The sequence below is a fragment of the Mus pahari genome, chromosome 9 (assembly GCF_900095145.1).
Source record: "Mus pahari chromosome 9, PAHARI_EIJ_v1.1, whole genome shotgun sequence".
NCBI classification, from domain to species: domain Eukaryota; kingdom Metazoa; phylum Chordata; class Mammalia; order Rodentia; family Muridae; genus Mus; species Mus pahari.
Window position 1 is genome coordinate 39,718,559 of NC_034598.1, and position 18,786 is coordinate 39,737,344.

At 48.9% G+C, this 18,786-nt stretch overlaps 2 protein-coding genes across 5 annotated transcripts in view; one reads left to right on the forward strand and one right to left on the reverse strand.

The window, feature by feature from the left end:
* Positions 1 to 2,756, forward strand: part of Gnaz (G protein subunit alpha z) — a 51,560-nt gene extending 48,804 nt beyond the window's left edge. The window contains exon 3 of the mRNA XM_029542457.1: positions 767 to 2,756. Coding sequence (XP_029398317.1) covers positions 767 to 1,111 — 345 coding nt within the window. The 3' untranslated portion in view covers positions 1,112 to 2,756. The remainder of the gene's footprint in view (positions 1 to 766) is intronic.
* The window catches only part of Rsph14 (radial spoke head 14 homolog), a 75,112-nt gene extending 58,329 nt beyond the window's left edge, over positions 1 to 16,783 (reverse strand). The window contains exons 1-4 of one of the 4 annotated variants that reach the window (XM_021204501.1): positions 16,727 to 16,783; positions 15,410 to 15,654; positions 13,941 to 14,043; positions 9,035 to 9,153 (exon numbers count right to left, since the gene is read on the reverse strand). In XM_021204501.1, the coding sequence (XP_021060160.1) occupies positions 9,035 to 9,153; positions 13,941 to 14,043; positions 15,410 to 15,654; positions 16,727 to 16,776 (517 nt within the window). In that variant the 5' untranslated portion in view covers positions 16,777 to 16,783. Of the gene's footprint in view, positions 1 to 9,034; positions 9,154 to 13,940; positions 14,044 to 15,409; positions 15,658 to 16,706 lie in introns of all 4 variants that reach the window. The other 3 variants (XM_021204500.1, XM_021204504.1, XM_021204502.1) reach the window with 3 other exon arrangements.
* Positions 16,784 to 18,786: the final 2,003 nt, after the last annotated feature.

Genomic DNA, 18,786 nt, shown 5'->3' on the forward strand with positions numbered 1-18,786 from the left:
CTGCTGTCCCAGGAAAGGGACACGGTGCAGTGAGAAGCCGCTGTCCCAGGAAAGGGACACGGTGCAGTGAGAAGCTGCTGTCCCAGCATACAGAGACTCAGGCTGCCCCTCTGCCATGCTGGGTGGCAGAACTGGGGTTTCAAAGGACCGTGTGAAACCTAGAGAAAGAGTTGACACTCACGTTGAAGAAATGGTTCCCAGGGGAGATTGGAGCTTCTAAGAGTGGGTGTGGAGAGGGCCAGGAGCTAGCACTGTTGGAAAATACATCGGAGTAAGCATGGAGGGTCCTGCATCCCCAGGGCACAGGCCAACTAGCCTGGGTACTGACTGCCTCAGCTCTCATACCACACACTGAGGCCATTGAGTATCATTGCCCAGAGGAAGGGTCCAGAAAGGCAGGGGTGACCTTTTAGATTCCCAAGATGGGATTCCTGAGCGAGATGGGGACACACTGATTTGACCTAAATGAAGGAAGATTCCTGTCAGGAGCAGGATGCCATCTCAGGGGCTAGCATTAGGTGGGCAGTCTCAAAAATGAGTGCCCCCTGGTGGGCTGTGGGTCTGTGAGTCTGAGTTCCCTATCTACCTACCTGCCCATCTAGCAATCATCTTTCTTTCTATCTATCTATCTATCTATCTATCTATCTATCTATCTATCTATCATCTATCTACCTACCTATCCATCATCCATCTACCCATCCATCTGTCATCTCTCACTCTCCTCACTGTGAGACTAACAGCCACACTTTCCTCCTCACAACCACAGAGCCGAATGGCGGAGAGCCTGCGCCTCTTTGACTCCATCTGTAACAACAACTGGTTCATCAACACCTCGCTCATCCTCTTCCTGAACAAGAAGGACCTCCTGTCGGAGAAGATCCGACGCATCCCACTCAGCGTCTGCTTCCCAGAGTACAAGGGTCAGAACACGTATGAGGAAGCCGCGGTCTACATCCAGCGTCAGTTCGAGGACCTCAACCGCAACAAGGAAACCAAGGAGATCTACTCACACTTCACTTGTGCCACCGACACCAGTAACATCCAGTTTGTGTTTGACGCAGTGACAGATGTCATCATACAGAACAATCTCAAGTACATCGGCCTTTGCTGAGGAGCCGGGCACAGCCTGCTCACCTGTGGTGAAACCCACGGGGTGTCACACCCCACACCTCATGCTCGAGAGGCCCGACCCAGGGGCAGAAAACAGGGGGCTTGAAGAATGTGTCCCCACCCCACCCCCAGCCTCTGCCTTCTTGGCCCCACATCTCTGCAAACATAAATATATTTGGATAGATTGCTAGGTAGGTAGACACACACACACACACACACACACACACACACGTGTGCGCACACACGCACACCCATGCACCCACACACATCTGGAGAGGGCAAAGCTCTCCAGAGCGTCAAGGTTTCCTGAAGTTTTCAAAAGCTGCTGTCACAATTTCATTCTGAGGCCATCTTGCCCCTCCCCCTTCACTCTGCCTTCCTGAGTTGGCCCCACTCTGCACGAAGGGAGGGCCTACCTTAGACTGCTGGGGAGAGGCGACAGGGCTGGGGGCCAGGTCCGGCCAGCTGTGCCCATCGCCTGGGAGAAGGCCAGCTCACCAACTGAGCTCCGGACTGGGGACTGCTGCTGACCAGGAGGGAAGCCTGGAGCCGCACCCGACTCAGCCACTCAGCGTCACATTCGTCCTGTACCCAGGACAGGAGGAAAGACATGACCGCTCTATCCGGACCTCTGACTACCGGTGGCTTTTACAAAAAAACAGCTAAAACGTACACAGCAACAACAGCAACAAAAATAATACAGGATAATTAGTGTCACCGTTTATTTCAAACTAGGCCAGCTGGGTTTCTAGCTTTTCTTCTATTGGTCTGATGTTTTATAAATGGAAACCTAGTTTTTCTTCTCTGGCATCCTTTTTTTTTTAATTTTTTATTTTTATTTTTGGCCAAATATGTCTCACAGAGGGAAAAAAAAACTACAGACAATTTCGGATGTGATTAGATATTCTTTTTTAAATGCAGATTTTCAAAACATTTCATTTCCAGTGTCCCTTTTGTGTCTGGCTTGCTGAGTTTAGAAGTTGTCACCTGGACGATTCTGCTCCTCAGCTCCAAAGAATTCTGGGGCAAATGTCCCAGGCCAGCCTTATGGGACATATGTACATAGGTCTTCGCGATGTTCTCTTGTTACTGGTGCCGTTTTCTGCTTTGTTTTTTTTTTAATTTAAGAGAGATAAATGTGATGTATTTAAAGAAGGTCTTTTACCTAGGAGCGAATGAACAATAGCTAAATGTCTTGGTATTTAAAGTGTAAATTATCTATGGCTTTGCCAAACTGAAGGAAGTGGGTGGGCAAAATATGGAACTCCCCGGTCCCCACACACTTCTCCACGCCTGACGTGGGCTGGGGGCTGCTCAGACTCCTGTGAAGGCACAGCTACAGTTGTGGCCTGAAGGAGGCCCAGCTGGGACTGTGCACTCCCAGCCTTCTAGCCTCACGGCCCACAGACACTTGTCTTGAAAGAGTCTTGGCTGTGTATCAATTACAAAGCCCTGCTACCAAGGGGATGGCACCACCGGAGCCCTTGCCAAATCGCTCTCAACCCTGTATTTGGTACCGGTGTGTCCCAGGTCAATGCACAGAACTGCGGCCAAGGAGCTAAGATGTAACAGAGAGTGAGGAGAGCTGGTGAACCATATAAAACTCAAAAGATTGTCTACTTTAAGAAATAAAATACCCTGAACGGAGCCAAACCCTGTCCCCGTGTGCTGTGTGTGGCTCGTGGGTGGCTGAAATTGGTGACATCTAGAGAGCAGCTAGAGAGAGAGACCTCCCACCATAAGACCCCTCCCCACCCCTCCGTGTCTACATACGTGCACAGGTAAAGTCATTTTAGGTTGAATGCCAAGCAAGGATAAACTTAAGGCTACAAGAGAGAAGAGAGATCTGCCAGGCCTGCTGTGGCCTACAGTGATAGAGGTTGCAGATGATGACGTCACTGCCCCCTTCTGCTGCACCCAGGGCCCCACCCAGCACTAGTCCAGCTTGTGACCTTATTGGGACTCCTTTACCCCACAGATAACTCTCCAGGGGTGTGAGTTGGTACATCCTATACTGCCCACTCTCTGGCTTTGGTGTTCAGAGGTACTTGGGGTGTTAGATCAGTGGCTGATAGAAGCCAAGGAGCTAGAAATGCCCGGGAAGGGCCTCCTTCAGGTGCAGTCAGACAGACACCTTACAATTTAATGAAAATAAAACGTGGTGACCCCCCCCCCCTTACAGTCCAGGAAGTTGAGGAAGGGGGTGTAAGGTCAAGTTCAGGAATCAAGCAGTGAGGGACTCCCTCAAGTCAGGGAAAAGCACTGTTCTTCGTGAGGAACCCAGGAGTAGGGTGCCTGGAACGCCACCCTTGCACTGCCCCAGAATGGGGCGGGAAACCAGAAGGAGCACAGAGGGACCACTGTCTCTCCAAGGAGAACTCCAGACAGCCGGGTGGGGCAGAAGACAGCCACACAAAGGTGCTCAAATACACACAGACCTGGGACTCTGATCCAGGTTCTACCCTTCCACCCATGTGGGTGTCTCTCTCACCTGTCCCTATGTCACCAATGGCGAGAACCCAAGGGAGGGGGCGGGGCTTTTGTTTAAGGAGATAAAATGTTCAGCTATAAGTCATTGAGACTTACTCTGTGCTTTTAATACCAACTGTGAGACAGGAAAGTAACTGTGCGCATCTTTAACCTAAAAATACACCGCTGACGGGAAAATAGAAAGATTCTGCCTCCCCTTGGTGTGTGCAGGGATCCAGGGATCTGAGGAGGCCTGACCCCGGAGCCCCGTGGGTACCTTTTCTTATGATCCCTCCCAGCATTAGTTCCTTGTCCTGTCGCTGCGATGAAGATACCCGACAGAGGCAGTTTAAGGAAGGAAGGGTTTTGTTTTGGCTCCCTGTCTGATGTCGCAGGCCATCATGCCGAGGAAGCCACAGAGGCAAGAGTGGCCGGTCGCATCGCATTTGTGGTCAGGGATGTCAGTGCTCACTTGCTCCTGTTCAGAAACCAGCGTGTGACAGGGTGCTGTCCAGAGTCAAGGTGGGTTGTCCCTCTCCAGTTTACCCAATCTTTCGCAGGCTTGTCCAGTGGCTAGGCTAACCCATACAAATACTCAGGGAGCATGCTCGGACTCTACCGACCCTCAATGAGCATGCCCAGACCATACAGCCCCTTAGTGAGCATTCTCAGATCCTCATCTCCTAAGCGCCTAGATTCTGCCAAGTTCACAATTGAGATCAACCATCATATCCTCTCCGGACTCCCGTTCTGGGTATCGTGCTGAGCTCGCTGCCTGTCCACTGTAGCTCTCCTGTGTCCTTCCTTCCTTCCCTCTTGCTCTCCATCCTCACAGTCCTCAATATGTCCATCCCTCAGGATCAAGCTTAAACCCATCTCAGCCTGTCAAGATGTTTTATCCCTCCCTAGCTCACCTCCCTACACTTGCCCATTCCCAGGGCAGCATAAGCAAATTCCACTAATTCAAGCCCATATAGTGTAGCAGGTTCCACTGATTCATCGGTGAGGAAACATCTGACCCATCTCCTTCCTCCTAAGTGCACAGGCTGACCTAAGAGGCCAGGAGAGGCCTACAGGGTAAATACCAATAGCCAGCTTTAGAGCTTTAGTAGGGAAATTGGTAACAGCCTTCCAATGGAAATTAAGTGAGAAGTTGATGACAGGAACCGCTGAAGGGGCTCGCCGACGTTCTGATGGTACTGTCTAGCCTCCTCCCAAGACACACCGCCATGGGGGATCACCACCTTCCTCAGTGGCTTGTACGGTCACGGTCACGGATGCAGGGCATCCTCGATGCTGGCGGCCCTCGACAGCAGTGCTCCGCAGTGCACGCCTAAGAAGCTATGACCGTTGATTTTGCTTTACAAAAGGGGAAACAAAAGGGCGTGGGACGATGGCTCAGTTGGTAGGGTGCTTGCTGCTCAAGCCTGAGAATCAGGGTTCAGTTCCCAGCATTGGAGTGAGAAGCTTGGCATCGTGGTGTGGGTTCGAAATCCCGGTGCTGGAGAGGTAGAAACTGACCAGGGTTCAAATCCATGGTGCTTACTGGCCAGTCAGTCAGCCTTGCCTACACTCCAGTAAAATCCCCTGCCCCGCCCTTCCCACCAAAAAACAAAACCAAAACCAAACCAAGGTGGACAACTCCCAAGGGCTAACATTTAAGGTTAGCTGTTGCCTATACCACATGCGCGCGCGCGCACACACACACACACACACACACACACACACACACACACTGCCTATGTGCACACACTCCCAAAATATCAGAGACCCCAACGGGGACAAGCAGCATGGCAAATGACTTGGCTAGTCTACAGCAAGAAAGGATTGTGTGTAGTCTGTCCAGGCCCTAGAGAAGATACTAGACAGCCAGGACAAATGGGCAGAGTGTGTGCCCCGCTGCACAGGGATGAATGTTATGGGGGGGGGGAGCAGCACTACACTATGAGGATAAGAGGATAAGCAGCCTCCAATGGCTGGGTGGCACCCTGAGGGACTCACCTCACCAGTGGAGGCCTAACAAGGAGCCTCAGGACAAGGGTAGTTCCCACACCAGCTGCCAGCCAAGCACAGCCTTGAGTATGTCCCTAGAGGGCCCCGTCCCTGTGGTAAGTCCGTTGGTAATAGGCTTTTTTGAACCCCGGGAGATACTACGCAAACCTAATGAAAAAGAGCTGATTAAGCCGGCTTCGCCTAAGAGAAACAGTGAGGGTAAGTTCTGGGACCCTGGTCAGTCCTGACAGGGCTGGAGAGGAAAAGGCTCTATCCCACTGGAGGTGCTGGAGGAGGGGGGAGTAAGAGTGGAGAGAAAGGGGGTACCCAGAAACTCTGACAGCAGGGAAATAAATAGGTCCTTGTTGTCAGGCGTCATCTTAAAGGTCAGGGACAGGAGCAACTTGGACTGTCAGGCTAAGGACACATGCCATTTTCAAAACAAAAATTCCTGCCATTCAATTTTGCCAGTGAAGACTCGGGAGCCAGATGCTGGGATGAAAACTTGCTAGCTCAGAGAGGCGGAGAAAGCGCCCAGCTGCCCTTCCTACCCCACTGGTGTCCCAGGAGAAAAGCTCCGTCTCCTCCTCCACACTGTCTTAAATACCCTTCAACTCCAAAGACCCCCCTTTCTCTTCCCTGACCTACTTATTCCGCTCCCTGTCAACCGGTTGGCCGGATTGTCAACTTGGTCGCTCAGCCTCTTGACTTGTTGTTGACTTTATTTAGCTCTTGTTTACAGAAAGCTCTTGGATGAAAGGTTTGTGCTAGGGCTGAGCCACACCACTACCTGTTTACAGTCAACAGAAAGCTCTTGGGTTGAAGGTGTGTGCCCTGGGCTGAGCCACCGCACGAGGATTTTCCAGTTCACAATCTTGGGGTCCACAGTGTGATTAAATATCTGGCAACAGACATAGGTGTAGTGTCAGATGCAGGAGTAGGTCGCCTGCCTGTGGCTAAGGTGTCCATTGAAGGGAAAGTTTCTCCATCAGTCTGTCACTTCAGGGAATGGCCAGTTCCAACAGGTTCATCCCCCTGTGACAACAGCTGCCCAGATCCCAGTCAAGCCCAGACAGTATGACTCCAGGGCAGCTCCCTGCAGCATCTCAAGCTGTCCAGGTTCAAAACCACATACAAAACATCTTCTTATGGTACCCAGGCCCCGCCCGCACTGGGATCCAAAGATGCTGCAAAGCTGGGGAATGGTTTGTGATTACGTCTGGTCAGTCAGGGCCTTGATCCAAGTCCAGGCATCCCACATCGGGCCAGGCACACTAAGTTATACCACTACATCTGGGCCAGGGTCTGAGAGCCTGGCACAACCGGAGGGAGTTACATGAAAATGGACCAGGCCAAACTCACCCAAATATCCAGCCAATGCCTGACACAGAAGAGGATCCTGGGTGGGCAATCAAGGCCACTAGTTTCTAGGGAACATGGCCGGGCAGCCCCTCTGTGGCATTTACCTATTCTATTTTGGTTTCTCCTCTCATAATAGGGCAACCCCTTAGGACATGAGACAGGCGCAGGCCCTAGTCCTGGTGCGCCCCCTGCTGGTTATTCTGGGAACAAATCGAACCTTGGTAGCCCCGAGGATTCAGAAGGAAAGACCTTTTACAGGTACATCCACCTTCTAAACAATATTAACTACACACAAGGTACTCCAGAGGCACCTCGAGAGGCGATGCCATGGGAGACACCGGCACCAAGGGTGCCCTAATTAACAAAACAAAACAAAGAACTTCTAAATGCTGCCACTGACAGGAAAAACCCCATAATATATGCTGCAAGCTAGCAAGTCAGGTTCCCACCAAGTAGCAACTGCCCAATGTCACATACTGGTAAGAGGGACGTTGAAGAAGAAATCCATGCCCCACCCACAGCCCAGCTAGGACACTGTGAGGTACAGCCACACCACTTAACCCAAAAGCCACAGCACCAGAGTGATCCCAAGATGCATGTACCTCCCCAGGCACGGACCACAAAGCGGATGCAGTAGCAAGAATCTGTAATCCAAGCATTCCTAAGGCAAAAATGGAAGGGGGAACCAGAATTACCCAGAAGCCCATGGGCCAGCGAGCCTGGAGTATGCAGAACAGCAGCAGGAGCAAACCAGAACTTACCTCAGCAAGGTAGAAGGCAAGAACCAACTCCCCAAAGTTCAAAATGTGCCCTCTGCCTGCCACACATAAGTCATAACACACACACACACACACACACACACACACACACACACACACACACACCAGCATCATCTTCATGATCATCACCATCACCATCATCAACTGTGGTGCATTGTGGAGATATACATGACAAATATAATAATAATTTTTAAATGTATACTATTACTTCTTGGGGGTACTTTTAAGCTGACAAGGGATACATACAACAAGACCCACTTAACACAGATTTAAAATGCAAAACATTATATGTTTTTATATACTATATATATGGTAAAAATCTATGTACATGTTGTAGGGTTATAGTCACCAAATTGTTAGTGTTATCAGGGTAGACCTCGAGGAAGGGAACTGTGTGGGAAGAGATCCAGAGGGTACTTGGACTTTATCTATTCCTTAAGTGGGTACATACAATCAGATGTCCCTCGGCAGCAGAATAGGCGAGCTCTAATGCTCACTTCATGCAAGTCTGAACCTCCAAAATTCACTTTTGGTTCAGAAATGAAACACCAACTGAAAGTGTGTAAAATCTTTGGAATAGTATAGACTGGATATTCCCGTTTTCAGAAAGCTTTAAGAGTCATAGACTACACTGGGAATGTACGCTCCGTGGTGGAGTTGTCCGTCAGCACATGGGAATGCCTGGGTTTAATACCAGTATCCCCCAACCGAAAAAGTACCAAACAGCCCAGCACATAGCCTCAGGCGGGGTCACCTGAGGAAGAGGGCCTAGGGCCCCTGGGAAGCCTTGGAGTGTTGGGAACAGGCTACAGGGCTTCTTCTTTGTGTTTATTTATTAGAAGTTAAGCAAAACATTGATTTCTTTGCATTAATAGAGATGGATGAGAGGATAGAACTCGGGGTCTTTATCCTACTGAACTACACTCCCAACTTTGTAAAACACATCAGTACTTGGGAGGCAGAGGCAGAGGCTAGCCTAATCTACAGAGAGAGTCCTGAGACAGCCATGGCTACACAGGGAAACCCTGTCTACACAGAGAATACCTCCCCCCACCAAAACAGTTTTTTTGTCATATCTTAACAAAAACGTAACTTTGTTGTTGCTGCTGCTGCTGCTGCAGCTACAGATTTGAAACAAAGGCTTACTCTGCTATCCAGGCTGATCCTCCGCCCTGCTCAGCCTGTGCCCACATCCCACTCCAAGGTCATTTTTTTTTTTTTTTAAGTACCAAAGGCCGTGACCTAAGGCCTGGCCCAAACTGAGCAGAAGGGGAAGACTGCAGACAGCCATCTACCAGGTCCCATGTGCAATGCAACTCTACCTTTAGGCAACTGTGCCAGATGCTTGTATGCCTGGTGGAGGTTCTCCCGGCAGAGGGTCTGGTGATCACTCAGCAGGAGCGACAGGGCTTGGATGATCTCATGCTTTAAGAAGCCAACTCTAAAGAAGGAAGGTGGGTTTTAGACATAAGACCATTTCAGTTTTCTTAAGATATATTTATTTTATGTCTATGGGTATTTTGCTTGTTTGTGTGGTGTGTGTGTATGTGTGTGTGTGTGTGTCACATGTATAAGTGATGCCAAAAGAAGTATGAAGAGAGCATTGGAGTCCCTGGAACTGGAATCACCATGTGGGTGCTGAGAACCAAACCCAGGTCCTCTGCAAGAGCCACAAGTATTCGTAACCACTGGGCGATCTCTTCAGACCCAATTTTTGGTTATCTTAAAAGCTGAATACTGTTCAATTGTGTAAACACAGCATGTTTTCATTATCCATTCATTGGTTTATGGGGGTGTAGATTGTTTCTGTTTCCTGGCCATTGTGAACAAAGCAACAAAGAACACAAATGGTCAATTATTTCTACAGTAGGATGCAGAGTCCTTTGGGGATGTGCCCAAGAGTAATATAGAGCCAGATCACGTGGTAGATCTATGTCTAGCCTTCTGGGGAACCGTCACACTGATTTCCAAAGTGACTGCACCCAGTTGTTTGCACTCCTACCGGCCTTACATCCACACTCACATTCATCATTGTTGTTTTTATTTTCTCTCTCTTAGCCATCATGATAGGAGTAAATTGAAATCCCAAGGTAATTTTAATATGCATTTCCCGAGAGCCGAGGATCTTGAAGATGTTTTAAAACACTTCCCAGCCATTTGTATTTGATCTTTTGAGAACGCTCTGATTTAGTTCATGGCCTCATTTTTTTAAACCTGGGTTGTCTTCTTGAGGTTTGGTTTTGGGGGGTTCTCTGTATCGTTTAGCTATGACTGGTATAGCTAGCGAATACTTTTCCCCAGTTCTGTACTTTGAATGGTGGTTTTCTTGGCAGTATAGAAGCTTTGTAGCTTCATGAGGTCCCATTTCTTAATAATTGGTCTGAATGCCTGCACAGTCAGTGTCCTGTGATGTGAGTTCAAGGATATCCCTTCCTGTTGGATTCAGGGTACCAGGTCTTTCTCAAAGACGTTGAACTATTTGGAGTTTTGTGGGGGGTGAGAAATAAGGTTATATATAGTTCCATTCTTCTGCACATAGCTATCTAGTTTGTCTAGCAACATTAGCAGCATATTGATGTTGATGTCTTTTCCCCAATGTGTATTTTAGGCTATTTTTTTTTTTTGGTCAAAAATCAGATGACTCTAAGATCCTGTGCTTATATATGGGTTCTCAGTTCTGTTCTGTCAGCCAGTGTGTCTGGCTTTATGCCCATGCATATGTGGTTTTTATTACTATAGCTCTATAATATAATCTCTGGAGAGGTTCAAAAATGATCAGGTCAGTGAGCCTGCTGGGATCCATACTATCTCAGGCAAAGGCTGGAGGTCATAAATGCACAGCCCTTTCCAGGACAGCCAGGGATGCACAGAGAAACCCTGTCTCGAAAAAACAAAAACAAAACAAATAAACGCACAGCCCTGTGCTCCGTGGGGTGGGAAGAGCCTCGATTCTCCCACTCTGGGGCAGTGTGTCTGCATCCCTGAGGTCTGCATCCCTGAGGCCTCCGCTCTTTTCTGAGCTCCAGACCCGCCCTGTGGGAAGTGGCACAAGGAACCTGTGACCCACCTTGCCTGCCCTGTGGGGCTGAGCTCACCCCCTTTCTACAGGCTCCCAGGGAGACATTGTACAGGCCCAGCCCTGCCTCCCCTGCTCCTCCCAGCTCTTCATTCTCTTCTCCCAACTGACTTCCACCTTTGCTGGCAGCCAGCTGCTTCCCTTGAGACCCACGGCTGCCCTCTACGCTTGTTGTAATAACAGTAAGTTAATTAAATATTAGGTAAGCCAATTAGAGAAAGGATTGTTTTTATTTCCTCTTGATACATGTTCGAATGCTTTGTAAGACCTCAAATGGGTCTCTTGAAAATGTGAGACCACTGTAAGATATTCTACATTGTGTTTGTTTGTTTGTTTTGTTTTGTTTTGTTTTGTTTTGTATGTTGACTGTTTTAACAGTATCTCCCTGATCTGGGTGTGCTTTCAAGGCATGCACTGCAAATCAAACAGGTGATTTAAGCAGAAAAAACAATAGAAAGTACCACCTGATGAACCTGTATCCTAGAAAAGGCCTAGATAAGGATCTGAGTTCAAGGCCAGCCTGGTCTACAGAGCCAGAGCCAGGACAGCAAGGGCTACACAGAGAAACCCTGTCTCAAAACAAAAACAAAAATCTCACACAAGGGTCGGCATATGTCTTCTCATTCGTGTTTTGAGCTTAAGGAGCAACCTAAAGGAACTATGTTGTTTCTTTAATTCTTCGATTGGGAACCATGTCTTTTACTTAGACACGGCATCTGGGATGGAACCTTCTGAGATCACACCTGTCAGGGAGGGTTCAGGAATAAAGGCATGTACGAAGAAGCTCTGAGCTAAGCCAGCAGCACAAAGGACGTGCCCAGCCAGTTATGGTGCTTCAACATTGGCCAGAGCTTAATCTCTTTGGGGGGGGGGGGGAGGTTCGAGACAGGGTTTCTCTGTAGAGCCCTAGCTGTCCTGGAACTTACTCTGTAGACCAGGCTGGCCTCAAACTCAGAAATCCACCTGCCTCTGCCTCCCAAAGCTTAATCTTATGGTATGGTTTGCTCTATTCTGGAAAAGGGAAATTGCATTTGGACACGCCCATGCAGAGCTGCTGCTGTGTTTCCTATGCCTCCCACCCCCAAATCCACTCCACATCAAACACACTCTGAAAATGTGCAGGTATCCTTCTAGGTCCCAATTCCCAATTCCCCGGGGCCTCTGACAGGAGGATCACTTGTACCCCGGAGTTCAAGGTTAGCCTGCGAGACTCAGCAAGATGGAGGGAAAGAGAGAGAAGATGGAGGGATAGTGGGAGGGACAGAGGCTGGGAAAGAGCTCACTGATAAAGCATGAAGGGAGATTTAGGATGTGGAAGACCAGAAGAAAAGGAAGAAATAAGGAGACAAGACCAGGTACCAGGTGCGGTAGGAATGAGAAAGCCGGTGATCTACCTGCTTGGAAATGTCACGATGGAACCCATGATTCTGCACGATGAATATTTGATGACAATAAAAAAATTTAAAGGCAAAAAACACGTGGAGAGATAAACTCGAAATGAGAGAGTGACTTGATTGTGTGCCAGCAGAGGGACAAGAGCTAGGTTGCCAGGGGGCTTCCTGTCTACCGGGGTGCAGCATGGATTACCAAGGTGCCAGGCTGCCATGCATCAAGGGCCATCCTCCTCACACCTCCTCATCACTCCCATGATGCCTTGGTGAGAGAACCTCAACACAGGAAGTTCTGGGCAGTCACTTGGGGCTTGGTGAGCCGCTGGGCATAGTGGTGACGTTACCACTGAGGGCTGGAGGTGTAGCTCAGTTCTAGAGTTGCTCAGCAAAATCAGAGCCCTGAAATTCAATGCCTGTCATCCCCCAAAAAAGAAGGAGTAGGGGAGAGAGGGAAGGAGGGAAAGGGGAGGGAGAGAGGGGGTGTGCCACCACTGAACTTGGGGGTGGAATTTAGAACCAACATCATTTTCTGGGGACCCTTTACCTTCTTTATCTACTCTAGTGTACAGGGGAAAGGCTAAGCTTAGGATCCTACACTGAGCACACCCTTGTGGTGGGGGACAACTTTAAGATGTATTTTGGATCAGTTCCATGGCAGGAAAGGCATATCAAGTGGGACAAGCTCCTTTCTGTGATGTCAGGAGCTTATATCTTAGCACATTGGGAGGGTGGAGCTGACGACAGTTAGACCCCCGGTTTTGGCTGTGACCCTACAAGAACCCATGCCGACAGCTCTCTGCCTGACAGCTAGCCCCCCTATCCAGAGGTTCCAAAACCTCCCCCAAACATTAGGGCTTCTTAATGTCCAAGCCAAATCCAGCCTTGAGAGCACGGGGCGGGGGCGGGGAGTGGTCAAGTGGCTCTCCAGTCTCCAACTCCATGGTTATCTTAGACCAGCAGGTCTCAGCCCGTGGGTCACAGCCACCGGAAAACTCCTATCTCTGATGGTGCAAACATTGGGGAACACATTTCCGATGGTCTTAGGAATCCCCGACCACAAATTTATCTTCGTTGCTTCTTCAGAACTGTAATGCTGCTACTGAGCGGTGCCTCGGTTCCTAAGACCATCGGAAATAAGGGGTTATCAATGGTCGGGACCCACAACTTGAGAACAGTTTTAGACATGGTAAGTGGGATCAAGGCATCTGGCTACGTTGCAAAGCAAGAGAGGCTGCTCCATCACCAGCAGGACAGAGCCCCACATCCCTACTTCACCACTCTGACCACAGCATCGACCTACCTTTTTAAGTTAAGGCTCTGACTGACTCTGTGTACCCCATGACCCACGCCCCCACCGCAGCTCCTGATCAGCGTTCCACTGAAGCAGGTATAAGGAGGTCCCTAAAGGATCGGAAATTTCTCCCTGCTTTCAAATGTGAGAAGCCCGGAGCCAGGGGCTAACCTAAAGATCAGTCTAGAGCAGATCTAGAGTGCAGCTTGGAGGTAAGGGGGCCTGTGTAGCATGCACAAAACCCTGGATTTAATCCCCAACACCAAGAGAGGTTTGGAAGATAATCCTGCTCTGCCACCACGGAGCCAACCAAACTGCCCTACAGAGAGAATTGTCATCCGCAAATAGAGGCACCACCAGAGACCCGGGCTCTCGGTAAAAGAGCTCTGGGGGTCACTCAAGGACGTCTTCCCGGGGTGGAATGGTACAATTCCTAACAGTGACATGGGTTTTCATCAAGAATTGCCCACCTGCCTACGTAATGGGTGGCCATGATGTACAGAACCTCTGTGGTCTTTATCCGTACCAGGTTATCATCGTCTTGCAGCAGGGTCTTCAGGCTCTCCAGGCAGCCTGTGGGGACAGGAAAACTTCTGAATGTCTGCCAGTCCAAATGACAATCAGATAGAAGTCAACCCATGGCCCCGTGTCAGGTAACAGGAAAGTGCCAGAGGTCTGTACTTTGGCTTTGCAGGAATCAAGTCAGCCACACAGCATTTGTTAGTTAGAAGGGGCTCACACCCAGAGACAGTCCTATTTAAGCATCCTCATAATTCTTCCATCCCCACCCCTGGTATGTATATATGTATGTATGCATATATGTATATGTGTGTGTGTGTGTGTGTGTGTGTGTGTGTTTGAGACAGTGTCTTACTATATAGCTCTGGCCATCCTGGAACTCACTCTGTAGACCAGGCTGCTGGCCTCAAACTCACTGAAATCCACCTCCCTCTGCCTCCTGGGGATTGGGAATAAAGGCATGTGCCACTGCACCCAGCCTTGTGTGTCCCTCAGCCCCGCCCTCCCACCTCCAGAGCTGAGGACCAAACCAACCTAGGACCTTTTGCTTGCTAGGCAAGCGCTCTACCACTAAGCTAAATCCCCAAGAAAATAGGAAAAGTCATATTTTCCTATTAGTTCCTCCTCTTGCAGTCAGCCCTGGGGTTAAAGGAAAAAAAAATTGCCCTTGACATTTCTCTGATCTCAGGAGAGACATGAGGTCAGATTGGAAGCCTGCCACATGCATGCCTCTCTTGCAGAGGGTGCTGAGGTCAATTCTCAGCGCCCACATCAGGCAACTCACAACTACCTGTGACTTCAGCTCTGGGGACCAGGCGCCCTCCTTGGATTCAGAAGCACTTACCAACCTACAGACACATACCCACATAATAAAAAATAAAAAAATAAAAAAAAAAGATACATTTCACAAACTAGTCACTGTGCCCTTGAATTGGCTAGATCTAGGGACGACAGATTTAGCATATAAAGATCTGGCTTAAAATTTTAAGGATTTACTTATTTTATTTAAAATTAAATCTAGGTGTGTGTGTGCAAGTGCACATGGAGGACAGAAGCCTCCATTCTCTGGAGCTGGTGTTGCTGGTGTGCTCTCTGATGTCGGGTCTGGGATCTGAACTCAGGTCCTCTGGAAAAATAGCAAGTACTATTGAGCACCGAGCCATCTCTCCAGCCCATCCTGTTTAACTTATTGATTAGGCAACCTTAGACTCACACCCCTCCTGAACACGGAGTTTCAGACCTGTAAATCAAAAATGTGTCTTCTCTTGGGGGGTAGCGCTGCACTTGGGGGCATGGCTGGCCTGAAATCCAGCTTCATAAGTAGCAGCTCTTACTCCTGATGCCATCCGATGTCTGAGCTGCCCCTTCCCCTCCCTCCCCACCTCCCACCCCCCCAGCCACTGATGCGTGATGCTCTCACCTATGTTGATGGCCTCGTAGACATACTCAGGATCGTGCATGAGGTCACACAGAGCCACTAGCGCTTTCTGCCTTGTCAGGAGATCCCCTGATTGTAGCTCCTCATTAAGCTTGCGCAAGGCCCGGCAGCCATAAGCAATGGCGGCTTTTGTGGGGTCGATGTCAGGAGGCATATACATGGAGATGCGGGCATGAGCCATCTTTTCACGCCTGCCAAAGGGCTTTGAAAATGAAACTCGGTAGAAACTGCTAATAAAAGAACAACAACAACAAACACGCACAGAGAGAAAAAAAATCGTCATTATTACTATTATCATGTAGAAGTTTATCCATCTCAGCCTCAAAACTGTCCGTGAAGACAAACAGGGTGGATACTTTCATCTGGATTTACTGATGAGCAAATGGGCTGACCGGATTTCTCAAGGTCACAGCACAGGTGTGGCCCAATGACAGAAGAAATTGCTTGGGATACTTGGTAGATTGGTTCCTTAGTCACAGGTACCAAAATGGGGAGCGAGGTGGGGGGTGCAAAGAATAGGCCAGCCAAGTAAAAACCAACATGTTTTCTCCTTTGATGCTCCTGCTTAGCTGGTGACAACAATAATTTGTAACTGCCAGTTACTAACTCAACTGCTTAAAAAGTGCCATCCATGTTTATAAGTAAGGAAATAGATTTTTGGCTAGGGAGTTGGTAAAGCTAGAAACTATTCAAATAAAGGTCCTGTTCCTTCCTGTCAGGGACATGCTTAGGACACTTTTGCAAGAAGGGATTAAGGTTAAAGAAGGATTTCTTGTCCCCCACACATACACTCTTTGAACAACCACAGGCAGTGCGGCTTCATGGTTAAGACTGGATATAGTCCCGGGCCACGGGCTATTCTCGACAAGTCATTCCCTCTTCTATATGCATCATCTCTGCAGCTGAAGAGTTAGGTACTAAGCATTTCCTTCCTGCCCTTCCAGCACCGCCGTATAACTGATACCCATGAGCCTGGCTGGCCAGAACTTGGAATATATTGATTGTGGTTATTTTCCTGATCACTATTGCAGAAGCAGGCAGGACTCAAGACAGGGAGGAAAAGGGCCAGCCTGGGAAGGTAACAGCCATCTCTAAAATGGGGTCCACTCCAGGGGATCTTAGTCTCTGGGACCATGGGCTGCCCTCCTATAAAAGGCACAGACTACAGGAATCCTGCTACCAGAAGGAAAGGCGAGACCCAGGCTATGAGGGCACCAGCCCCGTGTGAATGAAACTGGGTGGGTCAGGTAGCCCCCTATGCCCTGCGCCAGGCACCCACCTCACAGCTGCCTCACTTGCCTCAGTGTGTAAAGTGAAGTCTCCTGGTGTCTGCCAGCCAGAGCGCTCATTACCAGGTGACCTGGTTGCTAGGAGACTGCCAGCGTCTGCAGCTTCCTGGTCAATACTCTGGGGAGCCAAGGCGCAGGCGCAAAAACGACTAAGGCTAAGCCCAGTGGAGAAGGGAAAAAACAACGTAATTTTACAATGTTACTAAGTAGAACAAAGACAAGTCTCCTTGGTGGTACAGATTTCCTGTGACCTTTGCATGCTTTGGGCCATCCGCATTAAGAAAGTGTAACTTTATACATTTCAAGGCTAAGAATCTCAAGGAAATTCAGTTGCTTTTTCTGAGTCACATAAACCTGACCCCAGAACTGGGTCAGGGCCCATATTTCTGCAAGCCGATCACCCAGTACATACTGGCTGAAGTGGTTTTCTAGGCCCCCAACACCACCTGCTTAACATCTCCTTTGGCTCCCCAAAGACTCTCTTCACCCGAGTCTGGGTGAGTCTGTACATGCCTTTATTACTGGCTACATTGAAGGTAGACACATACAATCTAACAAGGCCCCATTACATTCTCAGTACACATAGGCAGGCCCCACATAACCCCTCTCCCATATACATACAACATACCAAAACCCTACCTAGTTTACTACACACGATATAGCAAACCCTGACTAACTTCCCTAACATATACACATACGCCATATGGAGACTTTACATAAGTGTGCATGTGTGTGCGCGCGCACACACACACACACACACCCTAAGACCTTGCACAAACTCAAACACACACAGAATGTAACAAAACACCTGTCTGACATCCCCCATAGACACAACTCAGTAAGATCCGCCTAACCCTCTTGACATAGCAAGACCTTGCCTGTGTCTGTTCCGTTTACTGCCTCTCCGTGCTGAGCGTGTACCAAGAAGCGTTTGATAAGTGCAAAATGAATGATTTATGGGCTTGTATTAAGAGTTACAATTTAAAAGCATTTTTTTCTGCAATTCACACATTAACAAATGTATTAGTTACTCTTTCCCCGACATGAGAGAATGCCTAGGAGAAGCAACTTACATGAGAAAAGCTTTAGTTTGGCTTGGAATTTCAGGAGGTCTGACCCACGGGTGCCTGGCAGACTATGACAGTGGGAAAATGTGAACCAGGGGTGGAGAAGAGAGGAACAGGGATAAGTATTTCTAAGGACTTCCCCTCAGTGACCTGGCTCCTCCCACCAGCGGGCGAGCAAGTCTTCTAAGCACTGTAGTTTCCCTTGTCCGGTCAAGGGTCAAAGGTCGCTATGAGAGAGGGCACCCATTGGGCGCATCAGATAGTTTTCTTGTTCGTATGACGAGAAACCAGACAAAAGGCAAATTGAGGGGAGAAGGATTTATTTCAGCTCATATATTGAGGGTACAGTCCATCATAGCACACAAGGCAGGACAGCAGAAGTGACTCTGAGCTCTGACTCTTCACCATCTGGTAACCCGATAGAACTAGGAGCAGGGAAAGGTGAATGCTGGGGCCCACCTGGCACTCAACTTATATTCAGGGTTAGTAACTCTCAGTTAAAGCTCTCTGGAAACATCCTTACAGACACCCGCAGAGGTGTTCACCTGAGGGTAACTAAATCCTGCCAACAGTGATGCTCAAATGTGGCAGACTTAATAATAGTTTCCCATCAGTTGGACCTTCCGGCAGTGTCGACCCTATTTCCCCGTGCTGCACTGCGGCCTTTCTCTTTCTCTTCTGGTCCCAGGTGCTGCGGGAGCTGCGGGTTACCGTGCAGACGTGGCCAGGTCCAAAAACCACACCACACACAACCAGTTCCGCAAATGGCACAGAAATGGCATCAAGAGGCGTATGCCTTTAATCCCAGCACTTGGGAGGCAGAGGCAGGTGGATTTCTGAGTTCTATAGAGTGGTCTACAGAGTGAGTTCCAGGACAGCCAGGGCTACACAGAGAAACCCTGTCTTGAAAAACGAAAGGAAAGGAAAGGAAAGGAAAGGAAAGGAAAGGAAAGGAAAGGAAAGGAAAGGAAAGGAAAGGAAAGGAAAGGAAAGGAAAGGAAAG